Below are 19,080 nucleotides of genomic sequence, written 5' to 3'. Positions count from 1 at the left end.
GACAGGGAAGGAGGACATCCCACTTACGCCTCAGGGGCTCTTCGAGACCCATGATCATTCCCTTGAGGGTCCGGTTGAATCGCTCCACCAGACCGTTACCCTGGGGGTGGTATGGGGTGGTGAATTTTTACGTCACCCCACATTGTTGCCAAAGGGACTTCATGTACTTAGAGATGAAGTTGGTCCCTCGGTCGCTGACGACTTCTCGGGGGAATCCCACCCGAGAGAAGATCCCCATGAGGGCCCGCCCCACTACGGGGGCTGTCACCGTTCGGAGGGGAATGGCTTCGGGGTAGCGGGTGGCATGGTCCACCAAGACAAGGATAAAGCGGTGACCCAAGGAGGTCTGGGGGTCGAGGGGGCCCACGATGTCGATTCCCACCCGTTCAAAGGGGGTACTGACCACGGGGAAGGGTTGGAGGGGGGCCTTGCGCTTCCCTCCGCTCTTTCCGCTGGACTGACACGTGGGGCAGGACTTACAATGGGCCTCCACATCGGAGCGCATGCCTGGCCAGTAGAAGTGGGTGACTAGGCGGTGATATGTCTTATCTTGACCCAAGTGTCCCGCCAGGGGCACATCATGGGCCAGGTTCAGGAGAAAGCCGCGGAAGCGTAGGGGTACCACCAGCACTCGGGCTGACCCTAGCTCGGCAGACTTTTGTTCGCTGTACAGGAGGCCGTTCTCCCAATAGACAAAGTGGGAGCCGGACTGGTCACCCGCGGCCTGGGCGGCGGCCTGCTGCCGCGGCCCAACCAAGGACGGACAAGAGGTCTGTTCTAGGCAGAATTCTTCTCGGGACGGTCCTCCTTCCTGGCGCCACTGGGCCAGCTCAGGAAGGTCGTCCAAGCTCGGGGTCGATTCGACGCCAGGACCGAGGGGACCTGCGTCGGGGGGGAAAATCTCCCCGGGGAACAGCTCAGGGGTCTCAGAGGATTTAGGGACCTCGGGGTCCTCGGGGGTAGCCGGTGCTGCCTCTGGGGTTGCCCCTCGGGCGGTCATCGATCGGGTGTTCACACAGGCCCATTCGGGCAAGCCCACCATCTCCAAGTAGGTCCTTTTCTCAACCCGTTGCCATGGGGAGCTCTCTAGATCGTTGCCGAGCAGGCAGTCCACGGGCATGTCGGAAGCGGACCGCCACTCGTAACTCTCAGGAGACGCCCCCATTCGAACGGGACTTGAGCGATCCGGCAGGTGGGGACAGAGTTGTCTGCTGCAATCACCCTGCAGGAGAGGTGGGGAACAATCTGGGCTTCGGTGACTAGGTGGCGTTTGACTGCGGTGATACTGGCTCCCGTGTCTCGGAGCGCCCCTATGTGGTGGCCATTGACAGTCACCTGCTGTCGGTACTTCTCTGTGTTGTCGGGTAGGGGGGCTCCTGGGACCATCTCCCTATTACCCAGGGAGACTAACATCATTGCGGCGGGGTCAGCTCCCTCGAACTCCTCTTCTCCCTCCTCTTCTCCTAAGGCTACTGAGGTGATGTGGCACGCTGGGGGCCCTGCATCGGCAGGCTTCTTGAACAAAGGGCAGCGGGGGTCATTGGCATAGTGCCCGGTTTGCTGGCAATGGAAGCAGGCTTGGCTGACTCGGGGCCCTGGCTTAGCTGGGGGAAACCCTGCGCGCGCAGTGTGAGGTGAGTTGCCAGGCTGGTTTCTGGGGGGACTGCGCGGGGACCCTACTTGGGATCCCCTCTGTCTATTCTGATTTCCCCCCCCTCTCTGGTGGGAAGACCCCTGTTCATTTCGGCCGGAGTCTCCCCCGGGCCCCCGGGGTACTCTGGTGCTCACCCAGCGATCGGCCTCGACGGCCAGCTTCCGGGGGTCAGCCAACTTGCTGTCCAGGAGGTGCTGGCGGAGTTCCACAAAGCAGTTCAGGGACAAATGCTCGTAGGCGATGAGGTCGATGAGCCCCTCGAAGGTGGATACTTTGCTGCCCTTGATCCACCCTTCCAGGGCCCGGCTGTAGAAGTTGACATATTCTACCCACGTGGTGCCGGGGATCTTCTTGCAGTCTCGGAAGCGTTGGCGGTACATTTCTGGGGTGAGCCCGTACCTTGTGAGGAGGGCTTCTTTCATGTGGCTGTAGGAGGTCTGTTCGTTAGACGGTAGGTCGAGTAGGGTGTCTCTCCCCTCACTCAGGAATCGTCCCCACAGCCCGGCACCCCAATCTTTCTGCGGAACTCGGTGAGAGGTCATGGCGACCTCGTAGGCCTTGAACCATTGCTGGATATCATCGTTCTTATAATATTCTTTGACCACGTCCTTGGGGATGTGGACCTTGGGTTCCACCGGGGGAACGGACTCTCGGGTCGCCGCTGCTCTATTGTCTTCGGTCCGGGCCTTTAGTTCGATCTCCTTCATGCTGCGCTCGTGCTCCAGCTGGAGTTTCTTCCCTTTGTGTTCTCTCTGGAGTTTCTTCTCCTCCAGTTCTCTCTGGATTTTCTTCTCCTCCAGTTCTCCCTGCAGCCGCAGCTGCTCGATGGCTAGCTTTTTCTCGGCCAGTTGGAGTTCTCCTTCCATTTTCAGACGGGCTAGTTCCAGCTCGTGGTTTCGGTTGCGTTCTCGGTCGGTCATCTCTTCTCGAGACAGACTTCTCTCTGTACTGAGAGTCCGCGTCGGGGACTCTGTCCTTTCTCGCTCTGGAGCGTGGGTTTCGGTCAGGGGGGCTCCCTCTCCATCGACTTCTGTCGGTGCTGGAGGTTGGGCTCCGGCCTCCACCCAGGCTGTTAGGGCTTGTTGAAAGTCTTCTTTGGTGTTTAGTCCCGTTGTCGGGATTTGGCGATTTATGCAAAACTGCTTCAGCTGCCGGTGTGTATAATCTCCCAGAAGTTCCATCTGGAAGGTGGTCTCGTCGTTCGTGATGCTCATGGTTGTTCTTCGTTCGGGTAGTGTGTCAGTACTTGTACGATCCCTAGACGTAGGTTCTTATCGCGACGCTGCCACCAATGTTAGAAGGGGCAATCTCAGAGGGCCAGGTTATGCTCACCCGGTCACCCCAAGACCCACCTCTTCCACAGAACTTGCCGAGTCTTATCGTGAGGTCCTCACCGGGGAGGACTTCGAGTCTAGGATCGTACACACTGAGCTCCCACCACACTACGAACAGACACCACACCGTTGGATTCGAATAACACGTTCTTTATATAAGCAGTAAAACGAAGAAAGCACTCTTATGTACACAGTGGTCGAGGGACCACAAAGTCTTGGGAGGATTCAGGAAGGGGGAAGCGGGACAGTCTTTTAGTCTCTGGGTCAGTACGCGGCGTACCCTGCGCACAGCTCTCAATCCTCGAACCGGGGGATACGGGATGATGGTCGTACTGGCTGCTTCACCTCTGTCGAGTCGGCTCTGTCGTGATGGTGATCTCGATGGTCCAGCCGGACCAGAGTACTCTACAAGCCGCGACGAGGTCAGCAGGGCTTGATCTGGAGAAGTTCGTGAGGAGCCGCGACAGCGTCAGCAGGGCTCGGATGGCCTTAGAGGTCGAGCCGCGACAGCGTCAGCAGGGCTCCGATGGTTACGAGTTCAGCTCGAGCCGCGACAGCGTCAGCAGGGCTCCGAGGGCTTAGAGAGGACGAGCCGTGACAGCGTCAGCAGGGCTCCGATGGTTACAGTTCAGCTTGAGCCGCGACAGCGTCAGCAGGGCTCCGATGGTTACAGTTCAGCTTGAGCCGCGACAGCGTCAGCAGGGCTCCGAGGTTCCAGATGAGTTCTTCTTATGGTCAGCCGAGATCAGCTCAGCAGGGCTTCAGGTCCAAGATACAACTGCCCGCTAGTTGTCGGGCGGGCCCAGATATAGTCCAGTGGCCCTTTGATGTCCGGACCCTCGCAGGCGGAGGTCTCAAGCCCTGGGGGCTGGTCGTTGGCGAGGTCCGGCGGTTGGCTCTTTGATCCTTTGAAAGATGGGTCCGGGAATTCCCAGACGCCCAGCGGGTCTGGAGCCAGCACTCAGGGAGGCCAAAGGTGCAATCGAAACTGGCCCACGGGGGAGGGCCCAAGTCGTGACAGATACCAGTCTCTCAGGGGAGGCCGGAGGTGCCATTGAAACTATCTGGCTTATCTCACTCGGGAGCGCTTTACCCCCCAGCCGGGACTGGCGCGCCTTTGGAGTCTGGGTTTCGCTGGGGCCGGGGTCGCGCTAGGCCCAGGGAGACAGGGATCGCGGGAAGGGAAAATGTCTGCCGGGCCTTGTGGGGCATGCAAGGTTAGGAGCTCGGAGCCGGGAGCGGGACGGGGACATGCAGGCCTGGCTCAGGGTGCAGGCCTACGCTCGCAGGGTATGGCGGGACAGGCGCGAACCACGCCACGAGGCCGGGTCCAACACGCACTGTCTAGGTAATTTAGAGATGACCATAATTATTAATGCCTTGTTCATTAACCCTGTTGCTGCTTCAAACGTTCAGCACCAGTGCTGAACGTTCGAAGAAACGGGTGCGGCCGCGTCGGCCGTGCGCAGCACCAGGGAGGTAGCTCGCGCGACGTCCAACGGCCGATGGCAGTAGCGAAGGGGTTAAAAATGACTATTGCCAGCCGCTCAAGCCATTCTTATAGCTTTGGGGGCCTGAAATAGCCCGAATTGCAACTCTTGTAGGCGTGTGACGGTTAGCAGTTGTGTTGTTACTATCATTGGCAGCATAGCAGGGGCAATGTTTGGTGGAAGCTGCAGTGGCCTCCTGATGAGAGCCCTAGCATATTTCTTTTACAAATTAAGCCCTGGTGCACCTTATTGTTTCTCCCTTTTATCAGGTCCTGCAGTTTAAGGATCCCCAATGAGAAGCACCAATGAAAAAGGAATGGAAGAAACCCTTTTTAGCTTCTTACCTCCAATTCCAGGTCTGAAGTTGCGCGCGTACCCCTTCATCAGGTCGTCCAGGTTGGGCAGCCAGGAAATGTCTGTGTTGGAGATGTTGTAGTCCCCAATGTCGGAGGTGAGGCTGAATAAGAGGAAACAAGGATGCATGAGAGTCAGCCATTTAACACCCTTTGTGCTTGGAGCATCTCTGCCCAACAGTCCCCATTATCCCAACATGGGTGTAGGAATGGTGACGTAAGAGTATGCCTTTCTAAGCCCCTTGCAAGGCACATACAGCACTGTGGCTGTCCCCTGTCTGATCGTAGTGTAAGCTGCTACCTATTATTGGGGTCTAGGGCCTGGAGATGGGAAAAGAAGGTCACACGAGGAGACAGTGACAAGGTGGGCATTCTGAAAAACTTTTCCCAGGAATATCCGACGTGTGTCAACATTGTTTAGCATCTGCTCTCCACCCAGCAAGGACAAGAATGTATGATGTTACTATGCGATCATGTTGATTGCAGTGTATTACAACGCAGGTTTTACAACGCAAGTCGCTGGACTTAGGGATAGTACGATTTACTATTCCAACACGAGTCTAAGTACAGAAGGGAAGGTGTTGGAATAGTAAACCATACTATTCCTTATCTTACAGTGCCATCCAGCGCAAGTCGTTGAAACGACTTTTGTTGTAATGCCCACGTTGTAAAGCTACCGCGGTGAAACGCCCGCGTTGTAAAGGTTGTCTCCCCCCTGGAACAGTCTAACTGAGATTTAGAGGGGAGGTGGCAGAAGAAGCAATACTGGCCGTTATCGGTAAGGTAGTTTGGCCAAGTCATCTTACCTGTTCCCAGCCCACCAATTTCTGTACACAAAGCTCCGGCTGGGGCAGAAGACAGAGGCAGCAGGCACTGTATGTGAGGCTTCCGAGGGTGGGCAGAGGGCACGAGGAGCTGGCTGCTGGCAGAGGCGAAGGAGTGGAAGAAACCGAAGAGGGGCGAGTAGAGTGTGAAGGTAAAGAAGAGGAATAGGCTAGGGAAGGGAGCTGTAGGTAAAAGGACAGTTTGAACAGGAGAGACGAGGCGTAGGATAAGAGAGAGATTGGAGAGGAGGGACAGGGTGTGACCAGTAGGGTGAGGAAGATGCAAGGAACGAAGGGGTGGGTTGAGGAGGTGCAATGGCGAGGAATTCGGTAGGAAACGGTTGGGTGGATACAGGGTGGGCTGGGAGTGAATAGGAAAGACGAGGAATGTGAAGGGGAAATGAGGGCTGGGCAGAAGGGCAGAGTGTGAAGGAAGAGATCAGGATTGGGTTAAGAAAGAGACAGGGGCAGGGGGATGTTAGGGCAGTGCCATCTTTTGCCACCTTATGTATGTATGTGGCTGCGCTATTCGAATAACTTTGAATTTAGAAACCATTTACTGTGAATTTAAGCCTTCATGATGCCAAACAATACTGAATTATCATTCAAACTTTAAGGAACAGGTCCACAAAAACAACTGGTAGCTGTCTTTGTCCGGTGTTCCCCATCCGAACATTACCAAAAACAAACTTCGACATTGATAAACCCATTTTTTTACACGGATCTGGATTTTTGGTGTGTGTTTTTTGGACTAGTGTACCTATGTGAATAGTGCTTGAAATTGTACTCATAACTGAATTTTCGAAAACCAAATAGCTTCCACTTCATATCTGACGTTCTGGCTACAGAGGTGAACATCAAAGACCTGCAACATTCCATTGAGTACAATCTAGCAAAGTTCTCCTTAATTCTGTTCCCCCGACCTATCCCTCCTTTTTTATATCTACACCACGCTGGCTACACAGAGACTTCTGATTCTAGTAAGCAAAATGAGCGAGAAGGGGCACAGGGCAGCAGAAGTACGGAGAGATAAAGAGAATGGTACAGCAAGAGTGGTAAAGAAGAGGGCGAAGGTAGTTAGGGACAGAGATAAGGTAGAGAAATAGGTGACGTGAGGAGAAACATAAGGTAAAGAGAGAAAAGTGAGGTAGCCAGAAAGAATGATACAGAGAGGTCGAAAAAGGAAGAGATGGGTAGAGAAAGAGGGTTGGAGAGTGAGGTGCAGCAGAATGGAAGTGTTAGTCAACGGTAGAGACTGAGACAGGTACTGAGAGGTACATGGTTACACATGCAGAGAGATGAGGTAGTAAAGTTTAGAGAGCTGCATAGTACAGACAATGGTAAGTTAGAGAACAAAATTGTGAAAGAGTGGTGAGGTAGAGGAAGGGGTAAAATGAGACAGGGCATAGAAAGACAGGTGTAGTAAAGAGAGAAGTGAGGAAGAGAAAACGATAGAGAGAGTTGAAGGGTGCAAAGAGAGATGTGGTATAGAGGGAAGAAGTGAAGAGAAAGAGATGCACCAGAGACAAGAGAAAACGTGTTGATGCTCAGGTAGAGATTGTGGAGTAGAGTCATTATGCAGATTGGGGAAGAGAGAGCTAGAGATAGAGGTGAGGTAGACAGATGTATAAAGATGTATGAAGAAAGAGAGAAGTGTAAGATAGAGATAATGATGTGAAATAGAGAACAAGGTTTTCAAAAGAGATAAGAGATGAAAAGGAGTTAATGATTTAGAAACAGATGTAAAGAAAGAGAGGTAATGTGAAAGGGGTAGAGTGGGGAGGTAGAGGGAGGGCGAAAAGAGAAGACAGGAGAGGTGATGTGTAGGCAGATGGAAAGAGAGACAGAAAGAGGTACGGCATGGAGCGAGAGAGAAAGAGAGAGAGGGGGTGAGAATGAGACATATGAGGTTGAGATAAAAACGATGTAAAGGGAGGAGAGATGCAGGGAGATGCGATGGAAATAAAGAAGAATAGTGCAGAAACATAGCTGAGGTATAGAGATAGTTTAGGCGTTTGAGGGGGAAGAGATGTATATATGGAGAGGTAGGTACAGTGAGTGATGGAGGAAGAGGTGAGTGGTCATGAGAGAGAGAGGAAGAATGTGGTCGGATGAAGGTGGAAAAGAATATAGGAAAGGAACATTGAGGTGTAGAGATAGGTAGAGAGAGAGAGACAGAAAAGGTGGGAAACGTTGACAGGCAGAAAGATTTTTTTAATTTTATTAGCCACCTACTTCTTGAAAATATGAGGGTTATGATTAGACAAGCTGTTATGCACAACGAATGGGCCCCATTCACACAGGTACTTATGTGTAGTAAAGTTACGAGTGCGGAGTTTCTGCACTCCTGGGGGACTCGTTTGCGACTTCGAGTATAGAAAAGAAGGGAAGGAAAGCTGAGTAAAGAAAGAACTGGCTAAAAATTGGGACAGGATAATGAGTCATGAGTACCATGTCGTACTCTATGATTTTGGAGGTAGTTGACTGTGAGACACACCACCAAACAATAAAAAGGATGGTGAGAGAGAAGTGGTAGGTTTGTGGGTAGATTCCCCCAAAAAACGTTCATGGTTGCATTAATTTAAAGAACCATTCCCAATTCACTTCCAGCTTGTCTTGGATCATGCGATGACATCCCTATATTGAGACATTCATAGGTCTGTACCTTTTTGTGCCTGCATCTGGTTCCCACTTCTGAGATCCTCTGGAACTATCACAATGCCCTTCTAGTTTGCCTGTCATCATAAAGGCACATTCCAGTATTGAGAGAGGCTGTTTTGTACTGCAGACTGTGCACATTTCCTATCACAGATCAGACCCATCAGCAATATTTTTGAGGCCCTGGGCAAGACATATTTTGGAGGACCTTGTTAGGAATAACTTCAAATGCTATTATCCATATTCTGCTAATTCAAGCCCAGTGATGCTTTCTAAACCAACTTTCGAAAGCTGGGTCACCCAAAAAATATTATAATATGTCTTTTGGGGGGGCCCACAACTCCTTAGGATGACAGTAGGCAAAGAATTGGAGATTCAGAGGTAGATGTACCCTGTAAGAAGGAGGGAGGTTAAAATATACATATAGAGGTGAGCTGGAGAGCATGTTCAATTTCCCAGGGGGGGCATAGAAGGTGGGTTCTGGGCAATTGCCCACTTTTCCCATGCCTTAAAAGGTGTCTGTCATAGAGCAGGCAAGAAGATTTTTTGATGCACCTCAATCCTAACTTGCATCATGCACTAATATATAAGAAATGAGGCAACCACCTCTGTTTAACTTGCAGTGTAATTTATTTGGCTTAAACCGTTCCAGTGGATAGTTCATACAAGCCACTCTTGCTGGTATTAGCTGAGATATCACCTGCAAAGATCAACTTAGTGTGCAAATTCCCAATTCATCAATCATTTGAATTCCACTGAAGTCCGAGCTTAATTTGAGCTGGTGTTGCCGGTAGGGGCCACTATTACCTACTCCTACTTTTGGGGACCAGAACTCATTTTTCCATATCAGAAATTTACAGAGAGCAAGAGGGAAAAACTCACAAACTGAAACGACGGAGGAAGAGAAAAATGAAAAAATCATCTGAAATGGGAAAGCAGGAACCTGCAAGAGTGAGATAAAGAGGCAGGGAGTGTCTGGTAGTGGATTAAAGAGGCATGAGGCGGATTAAGACTAGCAGCATTGGTATCCAGCTTGCCAACATTTAATAGCGCGGCTGCGGGCTTCTGAGCAAAGCTTTGGTTCCTGTCACTCATTCTCTTACAAATCAAGCACTGAGTGGAGTGACTCAATTTTTACAGCTTTTTCATGCTGATAAAAGGATAGCCATTTACTTTAGTCTCCTTCCTGTGCATACTCTTTAATACTTATAAAAATCATTGTACAGAACATGGTAAAAAGACGGCTGGCAAATCAAATGAATCACGAAGCATCTGAGGACATTATTACAAGATAAATGGAAAAACCGCGCAAACAGGGCTTTGAACCGTGATTGGTGTTTCAAGTTTTGTTGAAAACACTGCACCTTTGCAATTTGTTCCTGACAGATTTGGGTAGATAAAACCTGCTGAAAATTATTGGAGAAAATGTGCATCAAAAATACAATATATGGGGAATTTGGTGTGATAAACACCAGTTCCGAGTGTAATTCCCCATTTTCCCTGCATACATAAACACCAGTTCCGAGTGTAATTCCCCATTTTCCCTGCATACATTTGCAACAGAAGGTCGTTACGCACCCAGTAAATATCTTACCGGGGGTATCTAAATATCTTTCACAGGGCATTAGTATTTACCGGGGGCGGTAAATACACCCACCTAGTCTGATAGATTATTCATCAGGGCCTGACTCTTGTCTATACAAAGAGTGTAAGATTAGTAGGTAATAGCTCAGTGAATTGAGCACACTTTATGGGAACCTGAATGTTGCACTTTGCAACCCAATACTTATCTTAGAACTGGCAATGGCTGCCACAAAAACCTGTGTGTAACGTTCAGGTCAAAAGTTCCAAAACCAGTAAGATGACCTGGCAGGTTTAGGCACCTGCAACAGAAAGCTGTGTGGACCCTGCAAGGTGCACTTTGTAGAGCCAGTGTGATTCCTAAGTGTGTGTGCGGGGATGTTTTATAGGGGTTCATCCACCCCATGAAATCCTTGAAAAATCGGTGGCAAAACTAAGAAAACAGGCTCCCATCCTATTATTACGATAATAAAATAAATCTATAATCAGTATCACTAGGTAGTTATGTTTGAGCAGTTGGTGAAATGGGCTCTTTGCTCCCCTGGCCCAGGTGCCACTTGGCCTGCTTTGCCAAACATAGCTTCATTCCTGCCAAAACACGAATAGGTAACATTATACTGCGGAAACAATGGGTTGTTCATCGTTATGTATTAGATGGCCACAATTATTTCAGGAATACGCAAAATATATAAAGTAAAGGCATCATTATGCCAGGGGCACATTAGAATGCCACCAAAAATGCAAACACATGCCAAGGAGGAGCCATTCCAGGGATGGCAGAATGCCAACAAGAAACCCCACAGTATATCATGGATAGGCTACCAAGTCCTCAAGAATGCTAACAATACTTTAAGGTTTGGTCATGATTACACCAGGGGGAGCTAGAATGGAAATATTATGCAAGGGATTCATAAAACATGCTAAGAGTATGTCACGGATGGACCCTTTGTGCAAAAATTACCAAACTGTTGGAAAGAATGCCTAGAACATACTAAGAATAGACTGTCATAATGAATGCCCATAATGAGTCAGGTGTGTGCCTTTATTATTCATGACATAGCCAGAATGCCACCAAGAGTGTCCATAACATGTCGGGAATGTACCACAAATATGCCAAGCATAGCAGAATATTACCAAAAATGGCCACAATATGTCAAGTATCGGTCATTATCATGTCAAGGATAGCCTATCGACACAATATGCCATGGCCCCGCGATGCCTGGGTTATCGTTTATTTATTTATTTATTTTGACATTTCTAGAGCGCAACAAATACCCGTAGGCGTCTCGGCGCTAAACTGCACTTACTTTAAAGATGAGAGCTTAAACCATTGATGAGGAGTCATTGGTCAAACAGCCAAGTTTTTAAAAGTTTACGGAAATGAAAAAGGGAAGGACTTTGCCGAATATTTTGGGGAAGAGTATTCCACAGTTTCGGGGCAGCTACCAAGAAGCGGCGATCGCCCCAGGACACTGTTTTGGCGCGTGGGACGATTAGCTGATTGAGGGTGGCTGATCGTAGCAGTCTACTTGGTTTGTAGCGTTGGAGTTGCTCTTTCAAGAAATGTGGACCTTGATTATTCAGTGCCTTATAAACTATACATAAGGATTTAAAATGTATTCTGTTCCGGATTGTGAGCCAGTGATATTCCTTTATGATTTTTGATATGGGCTCATATTTTGTTTTTCCAGAGAGCAGGCGGGCTGCCGCATTCTGAATGGATTGTAATTTCCTTATGACTCTGGATTGTGCGTTAAGGAATAAACCGTTGCAGTAGTCCAGAGTAGACAAAACTAAGGAGCAGACCAAGGTTTTGATGGCTGTTTCCGGGAGAAAAGGGCGAATCTTCCTAATCATCTTCAGTTTGTGATGAGCTGTAGATGCTGTCTTTTTTGCATGGTCCATAAAATTTAGTCCATCGTCGAAGATGATACCCAAATTCCTGACCTTGGCTGTTGGGCTCAGGGGAGTGCCAAAAGTTTCTGGCCAGAAGCATGATGGCCATATAGGGAGAAGAGGTCCAAAAATGACCACCTCAGTTTTATCTGAGTTCAACCTCAAACAGTTGGTGGCCATCCATTCTCCTATGTCTAGCAGTCCCTTATTAAATTTCTTTGCCACTTGAACTCCATCGCCTTTAATGGCTAACACCAACTGAGTATCATCAGCATAGGAGGTTAGGCTCATCCCATGTGCTTTGATGACATTAGCAAGGTCCGACACATAGATGTTAAAAAGTGTCGGACTAAGGGATGAGCCTTGAGGAACTCCACATGGTGATGATTGTGGTGCCGATTGAAAAGGTCCTAAAGTGACCGCTTGCGTTCTATTAGCTAAGAATGACGCAAGCAGGTCTTTGGCAGAATGACAGATGCCGATCCTTTCGACACGGTCGACCAAGATGGTATGGTCGACCGTGTCGAAGGCTGCGGACAAGTCCAGCATTACCAGGATCACTGTCCCCCCTTGATCCCTGATTGCCCTGATATCATCGGCAGCCTTTATCAAGGCTGTTTCGGTCCCGTGGTATTTCCGGAAACCGAATTGCGTGTCATCCAAGAGATGAAGTTTTTCAATGTGTTCAGATAACTGGGAATTCATGACCTTTTCAATTACTTTGGCCATAAACGGGAGACTCGCAATGGGCCTATAATTTTTCAGATCGTTTTTATCAAGGGAAGGTTTTTTTAGTAAAGGTTTTAATAAAGTATTTTTTAGCGGGTCTGGATATGTACCTGAAAGCAAAATTGAATTGCAGACTTGGGTAAGTGCTGGAATAATAGACTCCATTACAGGCGGGAGAATTGAAAAAGGACAAGGGTCCAGGGCCGATCCGGTTTTTATTGTTGACACAATAGTTCTTATGTGGTCATTTGTTACTGCTTGAAAGCCAGGAAACATATTTGCTGAAGGTGGCGTGGGGAGATTACCTCTCCTTGGGGGTGATTTGGCAGAGAAAGTTTGATAAATATCGTCAACCTTAGTAAAGAAGTAGGTGGCCAGAGAGTCACATAGTGCTTGTGATGGGGGAGGAATAAGATCTGGCGTATTACCTGACAATTATTTTATTTATTTAATTATTTTATTTATTAATTTATTTAAGACAACTAACCATTGCCTCACCCCTGGCAGCCATATACAAGCACACATACACACCCACAGGTAAATTCACATGTACAGATAGAGGGCCACGCCTAACAGTAAGTACCTTCTGTTATCAAAGAACCAAAATCATCAATAATCACCTCGAACTCAGAATAAATTGTGCATGAAATAGAAGTTGAAATATGTTTAGTTTCTGACCACAAAAATGCTTTTACTTATGCTTATGAGAAAAGCACAAAATGCAATTCGGTAACATGTTACCAAATTGCGATTGGTGTTTAGCATTTCGGTATTTGGCAGAGGAATGTTTAGGGTGTCCCTTGTGCAATGCATGAATGTTTTGCGACCAAATATTTATATTTTACCTACACCTCAAAAGAGGTGGTAACCATTCACAATTGGGAAGGAGTCCCCAAGGGGCTACTTCCCATTTGTGAATGTTGAAATGAACAGCAAGCAGTGATCCCACGGACCAATGCCTACTCTAAAAAACTGAAACTGAAACTTAAACGTTTTAGTTTATTTTTTGACACACATTACGTTTGCATTTAAGGAAAATGGGCTGAATTAAAAAATAAATGTTTTATTAAAAGGCAATCACTGCCATTGTGATCTGCTAAACCCAGCAGGTCACCATCCCTGTGATGGCTGCAATTCCTAATGGGCCGCAACCTGCCATCCACCTCATTAATATTCATGAGGTAGATCGATGTGCGAACCACAAGGAATTACAATTAGGAAATGGCAAACCATACATATGACCCATAGTTTTGTGACTTTCACCGATCACTCACATGTACTATTGTCTCACGTAGACCAAGGGGCACATTAGGATGGCGGACTGAAAGTCCGCCCGCCATCCCGTCGTAAAAAGGGACCGCCCGCCATGAGGGTGGGGGTCCCGAGGGTGCCATTAGGATGCGCCCGCCACAGTGGCAGGCGCATCCTGCATTCCTAACATTATGGCGGGCGGTGCACTTCCATGCACAACATGGCAGGCACCGCGCGATGCCTGCCATGTTGTTCGTGGAACTGCAGGGGGTACTATAGGTACCCCCCATGTGCAGTCCCCACACCCCAGAGTCCCTGGGGGCCCGCAACGGGCCCTCACAAGCAATTCCCACATGCCTTTCCTTGGCAGCATGTTTCCGCCCTCATAGTATTATGGCTGGCGGTGTTTAACAGACACCGCCACCATATAAACTGCTTTTCCGCCCGGTAGGCAATCGGGCGGATTGCCTACCGGCGGAAAACTGGCAGACGGTTTCCCGTCCGCCGGGGTCCCCCCTGCCATGGTAATGTGGCGGGGGGAAATTAGTAGCGGGCGGAAGTTTTTGGCGGGCGGATCGCCACCGCCATGCGGGCGGTGACGCTCTGCCCATTATCCTAATGTGCCCCCAAGTCTGCTTTTTATGTCCACATTTGAAGGATGGGCATCAATTTCCCGAAAGTAGCAGAAATGCTGTAAAGAATATTTATCACATCAAGGACGAGCCATTATTATGCCATTTATATCCAGAATGTTGCCACGAATGTCAAAACGACACCAAAGCTATGCCACAATTATATCAAACATAGTTATAATGCTATCAAGAATGCCAATGACTTTCCAAGGATCTGCCTTTCTTATATCAGGAATAGCCAGAAAGGCAGTGGTGTACCAGGAATAACCAGATGTCAGTCAGATCAAAAAATGCTGAAGTTCAGAATGTATAAGAACTTGCAGAGATTAAATGTTTTCCTATCATGGAAAAAATAAACATGTTGCCATAAATATCTCCTTTCTGCTTGTCACTGTTCATGTAAGAAAAACAGAGCAGACGGGAGAAAGAATGGATGGATGGAAGGGTGACAGGTGGACAGATGAAAGAATAGAATAGGTGGAAAAGGATGGATTCGTCAAAGGATGGATGAATGGAAGGGTGAAAGGATGAGGACGCATGGAACTCTTCTGCGTGCCTGTTTTACTGGCTCTTTACACACAGTGGGGGGTATTTTCATTTTCTAGCTACTTCCCTGCTGGCTTCTCAAAATCTGATGTTTGGTGATGATTCCAAGGAGAGGGCCGGGGGCCTCCATTTCCCACCCCCCAGGATGCACGGTAAAGAAGTTCCTGGAGGGATCCGACTGCAGGAGCGCGAGATGAGGTTGTTCAATCATAACACGACACTTTAAATAATGCAGGCGTCTGAATATTTAACAGAAATTAATTCAACATCTGACCCATATAAAACAGAAACTTGTAACTGCCAGATCAGGCCTGTAACGAGTCGGTAAAACTTAGTTCAATTGCATTGCTAATCTTGAAAGGCATATCTCTAGCAGCAGGGCGGAAATCCTCTTAAAAATTGATGAAGGTCTGTAGTTTCCACAAAGCCAACATCACGCTGCTCCGGGATTCCTCTCTGTAGTGTCAGTGACCCAGTTAAAAACTCCGTTTATGTATTGCTAAGACACCCTGGCACTTGTCTGTCCCTCACATGAGTACTTGCCCCGCCCCCTAGTGGTCAGATGAAAAGTTGATTCTTTAAGTTGTAGGCAGAAGGCCTGATTACTAGGTTCACCGTGGAATGGGGAATTACCACACCGACCAGTACTGCTTCCTTTTCTGAGTGGTTTTCCCAAATTTACAGGGGTAAATTGCCAACATGTTTTACCTGTTCTGAGCAGGAGGGCATTAGTGCAAGGCTGGTGGGGGCTAGCGAGTGGGTTAGACATTGTCTGCTTCCCTCATACTATGGCAGGGTTAGGGCAAGGGGCAGTGGCGCAACCCTCAGCATAGGACTCTGGCCGGAGAACTCCTGCTTGAGTCTGGGGGGTGCCCCTCAGGGCTGGACTGGGAACCAAAACTGGCCCTGGCAAAGTGCTCGGCTAGCCCTCCAGAGGGTTGGGGGTGAGGCCGAGCTTTTTGCCAGCGCCGATTTTGTTACAGGGGCCGATATTGCAGCTATGCTGCAAAAACAGCCCCACCAGGGGCCTATAAATAGCTTCCACCCTGGCGGCCCACCGGCGGGAAATGTCAGGGGCTTGCTATGGCCAGTCCGGCCCTGGGGTCCCTCCATGTGCCTTGCAGGGGAGGGGGCCCTCAAGTTTTGTTATGCCAGTGGCAAGGGTTAGCTGCGCTCCTGCCGGCAGCTCCTGCTCTTGCAGATCATAAAAGTAATTGGTCTCGCTGGGGAAACAACCTTTACAACGCAACCATTACATCGCACTACATTTACAACGCAGGCATTACAAAGCAACATCCTTTACAATGCATGTCACTACAATGCATCCATTACATTGCATGTCACTACAACGCATGACATTACATCACATGTCACTACAACGCAGGCATTACATCGCATGTCATTACAACACATACCATTACAACGCATAGTTCCCCCTACACTATCCAACACTTACACAAATATTGCACCCCCTAGAGTTAGAATAGTAATTTTTACCCCTACACTATCCAACACTTACCCTACTGTTACACCCCCTGGAGGTGGAATAGTAATTTGTACCCCTACACTATCCAACACTTACCTTAAATGCAATGTAATAGCATTGCAAAGATATAATGTGATGTAATGGAATTTGTTGTAAGTGTAGTTTAAAGAAATCGTTGTAGTGGTATGCGATGTAAATGTATGCGTTGTAAAGGATATTGCGATGTAAAAACTGTGTTGTAAAGGCATGCATTGTAAATGTCATACTTTCGTCCCGCTGTTCCTGGAAAGATCTGGTCCAGGGTTTGCTGACCTGATAATTCTGGGCTCGGAGACACTTGCGATTCCAGAATTCCACCTGGAGTTATAGCTCTGGGCAGAGTCTGACAGGGGAACCAAAAGCAGCCCTGGCAAAAATGCTCCCACCAGCCTTCTCCTATTGTCTCCTCGTGCAGTCTCTCCCCCCCCTCTGACCTCCCTCGCTCTCTCTGTTCCTCCTCCCTCACTCTTTCTCTCTCTGTCTCACTTGAACCCCCCTCCCTCACTCCTACCTGCTGCAATTAACCTTGGGAACCTAGAGAAAGTAACTGAGGCACCAAGATCAGCCCTGGACTTTGAAGGTAATAGCGGTGGGGCCGGGTTGGGGGAGGGGGGATTTTGACAGATGATGACGAGGGAAAATTAATTATTTATTTCCTCTTTCCTCGTGGTCGTCCGATGAATCCCCCCCCCCCCCCCCAAACCGGCTACACCGCTCTTACCTGCATGGATCGCAGCAGAAAAAATGGCCTCCAAGGGCTAAAGCCAACTGGGGAAATGCCCGGTGGAATAAAAGGCCTGTCTGACCAAAGCTCTCAGCATAAGTCCACTGCTTGTAACCTGGGCCATAGACATGAGATCAGAAGCAGCTTCTCTAACTACGCTGTACATCTAAGTAGTGCAGAGCCAACTACCCCTCAAATGTATACACACAAAATGCAGTCACACTCCTTTCCCTTATGCTTACCTTTGCCCAGACTCTTTTTGCTGCCGATCTTTGGACACTGGAACATGCTTCTAATGACCATAAAAGGAGCATTCCTCCTGCTCCTACATTTGTAGTGTTTTTCCTACAGTTCCTTACTCCTTTTCTTCTTCACCTGCTTTCCATCTGGTTTTCCACCACATGTCCTGGCACATTTCAGTAAATTTAACACTACCCATTTTCTTAGAGAGTCAACTGGGCACAGAAGGAGGCACGTTTCTGCGTATTCAAGTGCAGGATTAGTTTTCAGCCTTTATCAGAAAGCAATTTAATTAAAAGAGATGATACTGTGTGTTACAAAACTTGCATTTAATCACCCTTAGTTAGTGAATGTTGATTCATCTTAATTAGTGTCTGTCCTCGACTTGTGCTGTGACTGAGGTACTATTTCTTCGTCCTTTCCCACTCCCTTGCCCATGGTGGTTCTTCTCCCTACCACCCCTTCTCTCTGTTGCTTTTACCCTCCAACACCCTCACACCAATGTCTGAGAGAGGTGTCAGAGAGCTTCCAGATTTTCAACATGGAAATATCTGTCTGAGCACCTCTGGTACTCCAGTTTGGAAAAGGCTTTTAAACTTAATAGCTCCACAACACTGCTGTCTCCTGGCTCCAATGCTTAATTTGAGCCGGTGCTTCCCGGTGCTCAGCACCAGCACTTATTTGGCTTCCGGCGCTCTGCACCGGCACCGGCACCTTATTGGCAACACCATACTTAGAACAGTCTACCACATGGTGGCGCTGCTCATCTAATTTAGAGATGAACAGAACAACGGTTGTTTAGGAATACTGTATACATAAAAAATTGCTCAGACCTACCTCCCCATCCATTCCTTTAGCTTTGGAGACCTGGAATAATCTGAACTGTCGCATTTACATGCGAGAGAAATGGTTAGTAGTTGTTTTGGCAGTGATGACAAGGGCAATGGGTGGTGTAAGCTGCAGTGGCCTACTGGTCAGAGGCCTGGCACCTAATATTTTACAAATTAAGCACTGCCTGGCCCCATCTAGTTTATCCCTAGCCAGTGCAATATATGTTGCTCTCTCGTGCTCTGGAGCCTCCTGGTCTAAAATACAACTTTTTATAAACAAACCAGTTCTCGCAGAAAGGTTGTACATACTAACAAGCTTCTGTTTCTGATCAAAAGTATCAGATGTTTATATAGTTCATAGGTAAAGATAATTGAGAACATATTGTAGTGTAATTGCATTGCACTTATATAGTGTGAGGTGTTGAAGCATTATAGGGCAATTCAGTGCCAACTCAGGAAACTTTCTATACAATGCAAAGCCACTCACACCACACCATATCACACGATGGCAGTCTATGCCACACAATGCCACTCCAATCAATCTATGCCACACAATGCCATTCCACTCAATCAATGCCACACAATGTCACTCCACGACACACAATGACACTCCACTCCATGCCACACAATGCCACTCCACTCCACGCTACACAATGCCACTCCACTACACACCACAGAATACCACAACACTTCACACAATGCCACTCCAATCAATCTATGCCACACAATGCCATTCCACTCAATCCATGCCACACAATGTCACTCCACGACACACAATGACACTCCACTCCATGCCACACAATGCCACTCCAC

At 48.3% G+C, this 19,080-nt stretch overlaps 1 protein-coding gene across 1 annotated transcript in view; it reads right to left on the bottom strand.

Annotated features, from left to right (window-relative positions):
• The window catches only part of GABRD (gamma-aminobutyric acid type A receptor subunit delta), a 282,381-nt gene that overhangs the window by 85,623 nt on the left and 177,678 nt on the right, over positions 1 to 19,080 (bottom strand). Inside the window, exon 2 of the mRNA XM_078640922.1 lies at positions 4,823 to 4,935. Coding sequence (XP_078497048.1) covers positions 4,823 to 4,935 — 113 coding nt within the window. The remainder of the gene's footprint in view (positions 1 to 4,822; positions 4,936 to 19,080) is intronic.

This window comes from Lissotriton helveticus, chromosome 5_1, assembly GCF_964261635.1.
Source record: "Lissotriton helveticus chromosome 5_1, aLisHel1.1, whole genome shotgun sequence".
NCBI lineage: Eukaryota > Metazoa > Chordata > Amphibia > Caudata > Salamandridae > Lissotriton > Lissotriton helveticus.
This window is presented reverse-complemented; position numbering and strand designations above follow the sequence as displayed.